The sequence below is a fragment of the Hyperolius riggenbachi genome, chromosome 2 (assembly GCF_040937935.1).
Source record: "Hyperolius riggenbachi isolate aHypRig1 chromosome 2, aHypRig1.pri, whole genome shotgun sequence".
Taxonomy (NCBI): Eukaryota; Metazoa; Chordata; class Amphibia; order Anura; family Hyperoliidae; genus Hyperolius; species Hyperolius riggenbachi.
In genome coordinates this window covers 81,464,297-81,476,546 of record NC_090647.1, presented here as the reverse complement: position 1 = coordinate 81,476,546, position 12,250 = coordinate 81,464,297, and the positions used below count along the sequence as shown (strand labels likewise).

General features: G+C 44.0%; 1 protein-coding gene across 2 annotated transcripts in view; it reads left to right on the top strand.

Moving 5' to 3' along the window:
• The window catches only part of MTMR6 (myotubularin related protein 6), a 53,125-nt gene that overhangs the window by 31,814 nt on the left and 9,061 nt on the right, over window positions 1–12,250 (top strand). For both annotated transcript variants that reach the window (XM_068266968.1, XM_068266969.1), the window contains exons 8-11: window positions 1,927–2,036; window positions 2,711–2,836; window positions 4,302–4,351; window positions 5,415–5,615. In XM_068266968.1, coding sequence (XP_068123069.1) covers window positions 1,927–2,036; window positions 2,711–2,836; window positions 4,302–4,351; window positions 5,415–5,615 — 487 coding nt within the window. The remainder of the gene's footprint in view (window positions 1–1,926; window positions 2,037–2,710; window positions 2,837–4,301; window positions 4,352–5,414; window positions 5,616–12,250) is intronic.

Below are 12,250 nucleotides of genomic sequence, written 5' to 3'. Positions count from 1 at the left end.
TCCGCCTCATGTTATGTTTTTTTTATTTAAAATTGTTAACTACAGTGAGAGTAGAACTTCCTTTCTGCATTAAAAGATAACCAAAAGCATAACTTTTTTAAACAAAAACATTTATTTGTTAAAGCTGATACAAATCCTAAAATAAATCTGCAGAGTGTCTACTTCCTGTTTTCATGGAAGCAGGCATATTGTTAATATCTTGTGTTTACAAATTAGCTGCTCTGCTGAGGCAGCCAGCTGACATAGCTGAGAAATCAAAGTACACTGTGATTAGTCACAGATACAGGATGAATTTCTCTGTTTTCCTTCAGTCCTGTGCAAGAGTTCAGATCCATTTTAAAGGACAACTGTAACCTAAAAAAGTTAGATACTCATCTAAGAGAAAGGAAGGCTGTGGGTCCCTTAGAGCCTTCTCGTTCCTCTCTGCCTCCCCTCATATCCACCACCAGACCTTCGTTCCAGCCTTCGACTTTAATGTTGAAGAGGCTTTCGGGGGCTCCGCACTGTGCACTCGCGCGTTTACTGACGTGTGTGCAGTACTGAGCCACTCCTCTTCAGAAGTACTCCAAGACCTCAGTACTTACGAGGAGACCCAAAGACACAGCTGGCGGGAGAATTGAACAGCGGCCTGGTGGTGAAACGATGGGATTTAGAGAGGATCCTGGAAGGCTCTAAGGGATCCAGAGCCATCCCTCTTTTTTATGTTACAGTTGTCCTTCAACCACTTCCCCTCCCCCAAGACGTCCAACTATGTGCAGGGACCTAGCTACTACGTCCTTCCTCGCCGCGGGCTCCTGCTCACGCCCCCCCACGCTTGTTGCCGCTGCCGATTGTTAGCCACTAGATCATTGAATGGGAACATAGTTCCCATTCATTGATCTTCGTCCCCATGTGAATGACCACAGTCGTTTGTGAGATAGTGGCGCTATTCACAAAGACCGTCCACGCAGTGCTTTCTGTTTGCATAGTAATACTACGCATAAGGAAGTCAGCTGCGAGGACATCTTGTGGCCAAATAATAAAATCACAGTACATCTTTTTTGTTTTTCCAATAAAGGACCCATTTTTACCTTATTTTAACATTTTAAATTAACCCCTGACCTCCCACACTCCCCAATAGTTACCAAATTTTTATTTTATTTATTTATTTTTTTACACATAAAAAAATACAGAAATGGTTACCTTACGGACTGAACTTTTTTAATATTTATGTAAAGAGCGTATATTACTGTTACTTTATAAATTATGGGCTTGTAATTAGGGATGGAAGCAAAACTGAAAAAATGCACCTTTATTTTAAAATAAAATATCAGCGCCAAACATTGTACTAGGTAAAAATTGTAAAGGTTGCAATAACCGGGACAAATGGGCAAATAAAATGAGTACGGTTTAGTACGTTAGCATGTATTACTTTAAAACTATAATGGCCGAAAACAGAAAAGATTAATTTTTTCCATTAATTTCTTATTTTTCCTGCTAAAACACTTTTAGAATAAAATAATTCTTAGAAAAAAGTACCCCACCCCCCAAAAAAAGACAGCCTAATTGGTGGCGGAAAAAACAAGATATAGATTGTTTAGTTGTGATAAGTAGTAATAAAGTTATAGGCGAATAAATGGAAGGAGCACTGACAGATGAAAATTGCTCTGGTTTTTTAAGGGGGAAATCCCTTGGAGGTGAAGTGGTTAATATCTCCTTCCAGGGCTCTGGTTAGCTCCTACATCCAAAAAAACATCAAAATCTGTAGACTGTGGTGGAGATATTAGATTGTGAATCCTGTGGATGGACAGTTACTGCTGAAATGGCGTAATATAGCTGGTGACGCACCGTGCAAAATGTCTTTGCTATGTAAATCTATATTAGAAACTGAACAAGGCTAAAATACTGTAACATACTTGTGACCAATTTTTTTCCATTTTTTTCTAGTCTGCGGGTCAAAAAATCTGTCGGTAAAGGACTTTTTAAATGGTCTGGAGAGCTGTGGATGGCTGCGTCACATCAAAGCCGTGCTGGATGCCTCGGTCTGCTTAGCCAAGGTATACTGATCTCTCTTATCTTGTAACGCAGTACATTAACCACAAACCTCTCCAGCAGCACATACACATAACCTTGACACTTTTTAAAATTGGGTGTGAGGTAAAGCCGATTAGTGAGAGTATTGTCAGTCTTAGCTTTCTGATGCTGTACTTTACAAGTTTTGAGAAGCTACCATCAGCATTAATTTATGCGCTGATTCCCCCATCGATCAGCTGGCCCTAAAAGCTCGTACACACGCCATACTTTAGCAAACGACGGGTCCTGCAGACCCTCCCGCTGAGCGGACATTCTGCCGACAGTAGCGCGTGTGTACACGCTGTCGGCAGACCGATAAGATAAGATGAACATGTTTTTGACAGATCCCTACTTTACCCCTTATGCCAAATCCTTACCAATAACCAAACCCTAACAGAACCCTTCTGTTATAGTCAATGCCTGGTGTTTCAGTTGGTGACCAAGTAAAGTACCCCATTGCCAGTAATCACTTGTGCTCCAGCATTTTGGCTGTTTTAATAAGGTAACACCAGCACCTAGATAATACACCTACCCCTGAATAGAATATAAATATTTATCTGGAAGAAGCTGTAGACTCAGATTTTTTTTTTTCTAAATATGATTAGTACCCCATTCATTATAGTGTTTAAGTATAAACCGCATGAATTTATGTCCCCAGGCCATTCATGAGGAGAATACCAGCGTACTGGTTCATTGTTCTGACGGCTGGGACCGCACATCACAAGTCTGTTCTCTTGGATCATTACTGATCGATCCTTTCTACAGAACTATCAAAGGCTTCATGGTAAGTCCAATCATTTCCTTGCACAGAGGAATGCTGTAGCGATGTCATTACTTTCTACTGAATTGATTTGCTGCATGGTTTGGAAAATGGATCAGCAGCTCATATAGATATACCTCTAATCAGCAGCTCATAGATGACTCCTATAGCACTTGGCCCTCTGCATGTTTGGTTTCTTTATGTACTTCTAAAGCATGTAAAGCTGGCCATATGATGTTTCGATCAAACTTTGAATGGGAGCAGGGCCGGATTTGTACTCTTTACCACCCTAGGCCACTGTCACCAGCCGCCCCCCTGCAGTATAGGTAGCCAGATGACCCCTCCCCTTTTCCTCTAGTATAGGTAGCCAGATGACCCCTCCCCTTTTCCTCTAGTATAGGTAGCCAGATGACCCCACCTTTTCAAATATAGGTAGCTAGATGACCCCCATCAGGAGGAGTCAGTTTCTGCCATGACCACATTAATGTCCCAGAAGTCCCAAATTTTCTCTAAGGCATCCATAGTATTATTTTTAGAGGCTGTGAGAAAATCCATTTGCCTGATCAAGTTAATTTTTGACCAAACCCTCTCCATAGTAGGAGGAGATGTGGATTTCCAGCAAGCTGCAATCGCCAATCTAGCAGCCACCAAAATTATATTGGCATATTCTTCTGAGTGGAAACCCTGGAATGAGGAAGGGGGAGACCAAGAAGCAGAACATCTTTACGGATGGCTTTACTAACCAGGTCTCTTATATCCCACCAGAATTGTTCTATCATTGGACAAAACCAAAAAAATGTGGTCGACTAAGCTAGTCCCTCCACATCCCCTCCAACATTGATCTGACATCTCCGGAAAACTCTTATGTAGGACAGCTGGAGTTCGGTACCACCAAAATAATAGCTTATAAATGTTCGATATACATATTGTTTATTGATAAAATAATACAGTTGGTATATAAGGTGATAGAAAATCTATGTATGTGGGCAGGCTTGCAATGGAGATGACAGGATTTCTTTAACCCTTTACCAGACAATTTATTTAGAGGCTTGCACGTGCTCCAGGCCAATTTATTTTGGCACAATTTTTATTTCTTATCTGATACATTTTCTTCCTTCTATTAGTGCTTCTGTAATGTGTATTTATGACCAATTGTCAATAGGGGGAGTGTATGATAATAACAGGACTTCTGCTTTCAGTTTCTATATTTTCTGCTAGTAGAGAGAGATCAAAGCATTCTAAGAATTTACAGCATAACGAGTTCTGCCGACTAAGGTCACAATCAGTGCACTTATCCCAAATGGGAAAACACAATTTAAGCTGCTAATGAGTTAAATATGTACAAACGCATATTGCAGATCTTGTCACTTGATCTGAACAGCTAGTTTTTCATATGCAAATTACTTTACTCATCTCTGGTGATAATTTACCTTCATGTAACCATATCCCTAATTGCTTCATAGTAATATGCTGTGCTCTTTCTCTCCAGGTGTTAATTGAGAAGGATTGGTTGTCATTTGGCCATAAATTTGCTGACAGGTAAATACATACATCTAATACCACCATTTATGTATGTAACTATATTAAGCTACCCTGTGTTTACTTCATGTATGTGACATGTGTTGGGCTTCCCACGTGTCTACCCTTCATGTATGTGAAATGTGGGAGGGGGCATGGCTGGACTTTCAAAGAATCTACTGTCAGGTGACTTGGGTGACTAAGAAGAATCCCGTTTGGAAATGTGACAAGACAGGTAGAATGTTAAGCCAGCATTAAAGTGGACCTGAAATTCTGCACAGCACTGAAGAAATACATAGAGAAATGCACCTTGTGTGTATTTAGACAGTTTAGCTTGTTTAATTTCCCCTCATTTGTGTCTAATCACAAGTTGTAATTGGATCTCTCCCGTGTCACATGACTGCCTATGGCAGAGATGGCAGATAAGGCCATTTGAAAGCATAGGAGGTTAACAATATGTCTGCTTCCATGAATCAGGAAGTGGAAACAGTGCAGATTTATTTTAGGATTTCCATTAGGTGTAACAAAGAAATTTTTTTTGTTTAAAGGTTATTGTGTTGTTGTGTATCTTTTAGAGCAGAGAGGACGTTTTAAATTCAGGTTCGCTTTAATGACGGTCATGTCTAGGAGAACTCGTGTAGAAGCATGTGATCAGTTTATTCAGCTGATAGATTTGCAAAGCTCTGATTTGCTGTGATCACATCCTGCTTTGATAATTACTAGCAAATCAGAGATTTGCATATCTATCACCTGACCAAGCTGATCACATGCTTCTCCATTAGTTCTCCTAGGCGTGACCATCACTAGTCAGCATTGTTCTGATTTTGTAGGCAGGAGGCTTATGCAAACAAGGCTGCATAAACTTTGTACTGTATTAACAGTACTAAGCTAGAAGGTGCAGCAATGGTGTGCTGGAACATGGAGAGTGATGAGGTGGTAGACAATCCAATATCTAGTAGATATTGATCCTTTGCCACATCACATAGTGCAGGCAGCCCTTTAATGTGGGTTAGTCCTGTAAGCCTTGTAATGATGTTCTATTATGTCTGGTAGGTTTTCATTAATCTTTCATTCTTGGTTTTAGGTGTGGGCAGTTAGATACTGAGTCCAAGGAGATCTCGCCAGTGTTCACCCAGTTCTTAGAGTGCGTCTGGCATCTCACTGAGCAGTTTCCAAGAGCCTTCGAGTTTAATGAAGCCTTTCTCCTTCATATACATGAACATGTACATTCCTGCCAGTTCGGAAACTTCATAGGAAACTGTCAGAAGGAGAGGGAAGAGTTGAGGTACGTTTTTCAGTTTGTGAAGTAATCTACTCTGTACTGGAGTTATTTCCTGTAAAGCTGAATTCTGGTAAAAATAACCCTAGAGTATTCTTCATTCCTCGCCCATTGCTGTTTGCTTGAAAACCTTTTACCGTATGTCTTATTAAAGCAGCAGGGTCAGCAATACTATCCTAGGAAACAAAAATATATCAGTAGATAAATACTTGTTCTACTTATATAATGTATGTATTGCACTATCCACATTTTTATTTCAGTGAATTTTATTTAGTTAAGAGAAAACTGTTCCAGGCATTTCCATCTTTACTGCCTCTGACTGAAGCCAATCCTGATGTAATTTCCTCCCTTACTCCTCTGCTGGGAATGATGTATGCAGATCTAGTTTGTTTTGTAAACACGTAAGCAGAACACAGATCGGATTTCATCAGCTTCTGTAAATGGGGGAGGCGATTTATCTTCTGCTTCCCTTCTGTCACACTAAACTGTCCTCAGCCAATCAGTAAGGAGCAGGAATGTGGAAGATGAGAAAGAAGGGAAGATAACAAGGCTTTTTTTCTTTTAGCTTCCCCGGCAATGTACGAGAAAAGAGCCAGGCTGACAGCGATAAAATTGATTATAGCAGAAACATTTATGATTATATTGGAATGCTTGTAATGCGGTGTCTGAATGTAGACTACATAATAAACAGAGCACGTGGGTAATAGGAATTTCATTTTATGGCTGACAACCCTGCTTTAACCACTTGAGGACCCACCCTTTACCCCCCCTTAAGGACCAGCGCTGTGCTGAGTGATCTGTGCTGGGTGGGCTCTGCAGTCCCCAGCACAGATCATGTAGCAGGCAGAGAGATCAGATCACCCCCCTTTTTTCCCCACTAGGGGGATGATGTGCTGGGGGGGTCCAATCTCTCATGCCTGCATGTGGCTGGCGGGGGGCAGCTCAAAGCCCCCCTCTGCGGCGAAATTCCCCCCTCCCTCTCCTACCTGCTCCCCCCCCCGGAGATCAGGGCTGCACAGGACGCTATCCGTCCTGTGCAGCCAGTGACGGGACGTCCCCTGTCACATGGCGGCGATCCCCGGCCGCTGATTTGCCGGGGATCGCCGATCTGCCTTACGGCGCTGCTGCGCAGCAGCGCCGTACAAATGTAAACAAAGCGGATTATTTCCGCTTGTGTTTACATTTAGCCTGCGAGCCGCCATCGGCGGCCCGCAGGCTATTCACGGAGCCCCCCGCCGTGAATTGACAGGAAGCAGCCGCTCGCCCGAGCGGCTGCTTCCTGATTAATCAGCCTGCAGCCGGCGACGCAATACTGCGTCGCTGGTCCTGCAGCTGCCACTTTGCCGACGCGCGGTATGAGTGCGCGGTCGGCAAGTGGTTAAGGTTGACTACATGTGATAAATTGCTAAAGCTCTTGCTGCTTTATCATTCCCTTTTGATGCTGCCTGATGTGGGGAATGCCCTGTCCTGCTTACTGTTGTGCATGGAGGTAGCGGGGTGCTGTGCCACTGGGCAGAAACATGCTGCTACACTATACCGACCCTCAGAGGCAGTAATTGGTGGAAGAGGCAGCGGCACAGCAGACACACACGCTGTACATTTTGTCTAAATGTAGTTACCGGTATGCTCCAGCTGCAGACTGCACAAAGTCAGGCCCCCATTTACATCACAGGAGCCTATAGGCACAGATGTCCTGTTACCTTAGACTTCACCCTCCATGAACCTACAAACACCCCACCAAACTGCACTTCAAGTGTTCTGGCTGGCCCAGCTGTCACTTCTCCCTTACTTCGCTTGCCAGTCATAGGTAGCTACAGGTGCCCCTTAGTATTAGGTAGACAGAGGTACCCTCAACATTAAGTAGTTAGAGATGCCCCTGACTAAAGGGAGATCTCATCCGTGGAATGCCAAGTGCTGAGTGAGGAACTTCGCATTTACACTAAGCTTGGGACTCTGCATAGGGAAGGAGGCAGGCAGTCGGGGGGGGGGGTGAGACACCTTTCCATCATCAGGCATCTGTAGGCACATGCTTGCAGTGCCTTATGGTAAATCCCGCCCTGCACAGTTATAAAAATACTATGTAATGTAGATCAGCCAAATGACCATCTCGTGTTTAGGCCGCAGACCCGGGACAAGTTCCTCCAGCACCCAAGGCTGAGACTGCAAAGTGCGCCCCTCCATCCCTGCCACCCCAGCCTTCACACACTGATTGCCATTAGACCAAGAGGCCCCCAGGGCCCCCAACACCTTCATCTCTAGTTATCTGGCTTGCAGTCACTGCCATGTGTCCCCTTTTCTTGTTTCTCTCAGCTTTAAACACAATAGGAGAATGATATCTGAACGAGTTGTGCGCCCCCTCCTACACTGCGCCCTGAGGCTGGAGCCTCTCTCGCCTCTGCCTCGGTCCGCCCTTGGTTTAGGGATATCTGTAGCCAGTTTAGAGCAACCAAATTGTTGTTTCAGGTTACTGACCAATTACCATGTGTTTATACCTCTGAAATATTTCACTGTAAACAATAAATTAAGCTCCCGAAACATTGTCATTAGTCTCCCTTATTAGGAACCGAGTAATGGTGACAGTAATGCTGCAGCTCATTAATCTATGGCGAATTCCTCACCGACACAATTATAGGCTAATTAGTAAGCGGCTGCAGTGCTTATTACTGCCAGCCATTCATTCTAGCCGCAGAAAATGCCTTATTTGTGACTTTCTGACTGCACTGTGTGGCCCCTTTAGACAGATTAGTGCCCCATCAGTCAGTGTTGTGATAATTGGCAGTAATTAGGCTAATGTACTAAAACGATATGTTTCTGGATTAAAGAAAAGACTCAGATTAAGGTCACCCCAGCTGTTAGGAGCAGAGCTGGGTTCCTGATTAATTAATTGGTGAATAATGAGAATTAGATGGGGAAGCTGATTGGTGGAATGTGAGCTGTTTCTCCCTATTGTTGTGGCCTTCCTTTTTATCACTGTTATTTTGCATTACCAGCTATGTCTGCATTTTAGCAAACCTGTCACAATCCAATGAAACGGGACCTTGAGCATGTGACACAATGATACATAATTGGACATTATCATCAGTGAAATTTGCATGTCGAAATGATAAACAGGACAGGAGACAGAAACTATTATAGTCAAAGTGATTGGGAAGATCGGGGTTTGTTAACCCTTTTCCATCACTTGCTGCCTAAGTGACTGGGAAAGTTTATTTAAAGCAGGATTGTCACCATAAAAAAAAAATCAAATTTCAACAGCAACTGGTCTGAGTGTATTAAGTGATAAAGATGCTAATCCTGCATTCAAAACTTTCAAAACTTTTTCTACTATTATGGTTTGGAGTTATCACATACTTAACCACTTCGCATCCAGACCTTGTTTTCCCCTTCTGGACCAGAGCAATTTTGACATTGTAGCTATGTCCCTATTTAAACAGCCATAACTTTATCCCTACTCATGACACCTTAATGATCTGGATATCGTTTTTTTCAGGATAAACTAGACTTTCATTGGGGGATATTTTGTCCCAAGAATTTTTTTTTTCTGCGCATTTTAGCGGGAAAAAAGAGGGAAAACCGTTAATTGCATTATTTCTCTTCAATTCTAGTAAAAAATAGAAAGTGCTACAGTAGGTAAAAGACATGCCATCAGTATTATGTCCCCCAAGGATAAAAAGCCAGATGTGTGCCCAGCATCAGACCCCCCCCCCAGTATAGCCAGATGTGCCCCCCCATATCAGCCTCCATTATAGCCATATGTGCCCACCCCCATATCAGCCTCCATAATAGCCAGATGTGCCCCCGTATTTGATATATATATATATATATATATATATATATATATATATATATATATATATATATATATATATATATATATATATATATATATACACATATACACATATATATATATATATATATATATATATATATATACAGATGCGTACCCCAATAAAGCACCCCTCATTATAGCCAGATGTGTCCCCAGGATCAGTGTTTCCCATTATGGCCAGATGTGCCCCCAGGATTAGCACCCTCGCTCCATTATAGCCATATGTGCCCCCAGTATTAAGTTATGAATTCCCCCACCCCCGTTACCCTGATGGGCCCCAATAATCATTTCAACTCCCCCCCCCCTCCAGATTTAGAATCTCCACCCTCTGTTATGGATAGCCAGATGTGCCCCCCTTAACACTTAGCCCCCCCCCCCGGATATTCAGCGTCACAGGGCTGAGTGAAGAGCGGTGAATGGAAGCTGGAGCTGCAGGATGATCGCAGGAACCAGTTCAGGTGAGATATTCAACTTGCAGGGGCATTTTTTTAATGATTTGACCACGGAGGGGGGGGGGGGGGAGATGAAGGATCACTGCTGTTGGCTACAGCGGTGATTCTTTTATCCACAGGGGGGGGGGGTCACTAATTGGCTACAAGGGAACATGTTCCCTTTCGCCAATTAGTAATGCAGCTGACAGTGCCGGGGGTGCGCTCTGAAGCGCACCCGATCGTGCACAGCAGGGCTGCAAGCAAGTCAGCATATCTACGTCATGGGGGCTTGGAGGGTGCCACAGGTGACGTAGATATACTGTAGCAGGGGAAAAAGTGGTTAAGTAGCACTGGCCCTTTAGTGGTCAGTGCCAAACAGCTGCATGCTGGGAGTATTTTTATCTATAATATATTCCTCCTCTTCCATTTATTTCCCTGCCTAGCTGCTTATCTGAAACGCGATCCCCTGCTCACTTGTGCTTACAAGCAAGGCTGAGGTGACTCAGCGATTGGAGGAGAAAGGAAAAAAAAGTAAAGGGCAGAAATGATATCACGAGTTAGCCTTAACTGTGGGCAAAAGACATGGCCCCCACCAGGAACAGAATTCGCTTCATTTACTATATAACATTCACTGAAATCAAAAAGTGGACAGTACAATACATGTGCTATGTAAGTAGATCAAGTATTTATCTAATATGTGTGTGTGTGTGTGTGTGTGTGTGTGTGTTTTTCCCTGGCATAGTATGGCTGATCCTCCTGCTTTAAAGGACACCTGAAATGAGAGGGATCTGGAGGCTGCCATTTTGATCTCTTTGACTGCAGTAGTGTCTGAGTTACACACCTGAGGGCTCAAACCCACTAGCAGCCTTTTTTTCTAAGCGCTAGTGATTTGAAAAAGCTCTTGCAAATGTAATTCTAGGGGGTATTTTCATCAAATCACATCGCTCAAGTGGTATCACACCCATAGCATTACATGAGCAAGAGCTTTTCAAGTCACAAAGCGCTCAGAAAAGTGCTTCTAGTGGGTTTCAGACCTGAAACAAGCATGTGGCTATTCTAGTCAGACTTCGGTCAGAAATACCCGATCGGCATACTTGTTCAGGATCTATGGCTAAGAGTATAAGAAACAGAGGCTCAGCATGACAAGCAGGCAATCTGCAATATGTCAGCCTCCATTCCCGTCTCAGTTCAGGTGTACTTTAATAAAACAGTTTGATCACCGTTATTAGCCCCTGTGGGTGGGTCACATGATCAAAGCCTACTTTTATTGGTCTCTGCTGACTCTCTGAGTGCTGAGGCGATGAGCTATGGAATGGCTGAAGAGATACTGTAAGTGGCTGCAGGATTATTATTCACAAGATGAGGAAGTATTGAGTGCCAGACACTGAAGCCAAAACAGATGCTGAAAGAGTCCAAAGGGGTTAGGCATAGGTTAGGAGGGTAAATGTTAGGGGTTAGCTTTGTTAGGCTTAGAAAGTTAAGATTAGGCATTAGGTTGGGTGGAACATTAACCTCTTGACGACCAGCTAACGCCGATTGGCGTAAACTGGTCGTCTGCGGGTTACCATGGAAACGGCCGCTCGATTCACGGAGGGTGTCTCCGTGAACAGCCGGAGAGCCACCGATCGCGGCTCGCCGGCAAAATGTAAACAAGCGGGGAAGAAATCCCCGCTGTTTACATCATACGGCTCTGCTGCGCAGCAGCGCCGTAAGGCAGATCGGCGATCCCCGGCCTCTGATTGGCCGGGGATCGCCGGCATATGATAGGCTGAAGCCTATCCTTTAATGCGCAGGACGGAAATCCGTCCTGCGCAGCTCACAGGGGGAGAGGGAGGGAGCGGCGAGATGGCGGAGAACGCTGCGGAGGGGGGCTTTGAAGAGCCCCCCCGCTAAGCAAATGCAGCCGGCGGCGATCAGACCCCCCCAGCAGGATATCCCCCTAGTGGGGAAAAAAGGGGAGTAGTCTGATCGCCCTGCTGCACTCCTGATGGGTGCTGCGGGCTGTAGAGCCCACGCAGCACCGATCACTGTAATATCCCCTGGTCGGCAAGTGGGGGACCACTATTGCTATAAATTGTAAAATTTAAAATACAGCCCCTCACCATCAATAACAGGCCTTTGGAGATTATAGCGTTAGTACGCAATGATCCTTGTCTAGCATCCGGCCAAACAGGAAGTGATGCTCACTTCCTTTTCGGCAAATGATGACGTGCATGGAAGCGTATTTCTAAAATACGCTTCTGCGCATGTGTTCTGCAGATAACTGCAGCAGGTTTCTTAAAAAGTACACGTGTTGCCATAGACTTGCATGGTTTCTGGTCCGTCGCAGATGGCCGCAGGAGCCGTGGGATAACTTAGGTACTTAAGCGCTTTAGATA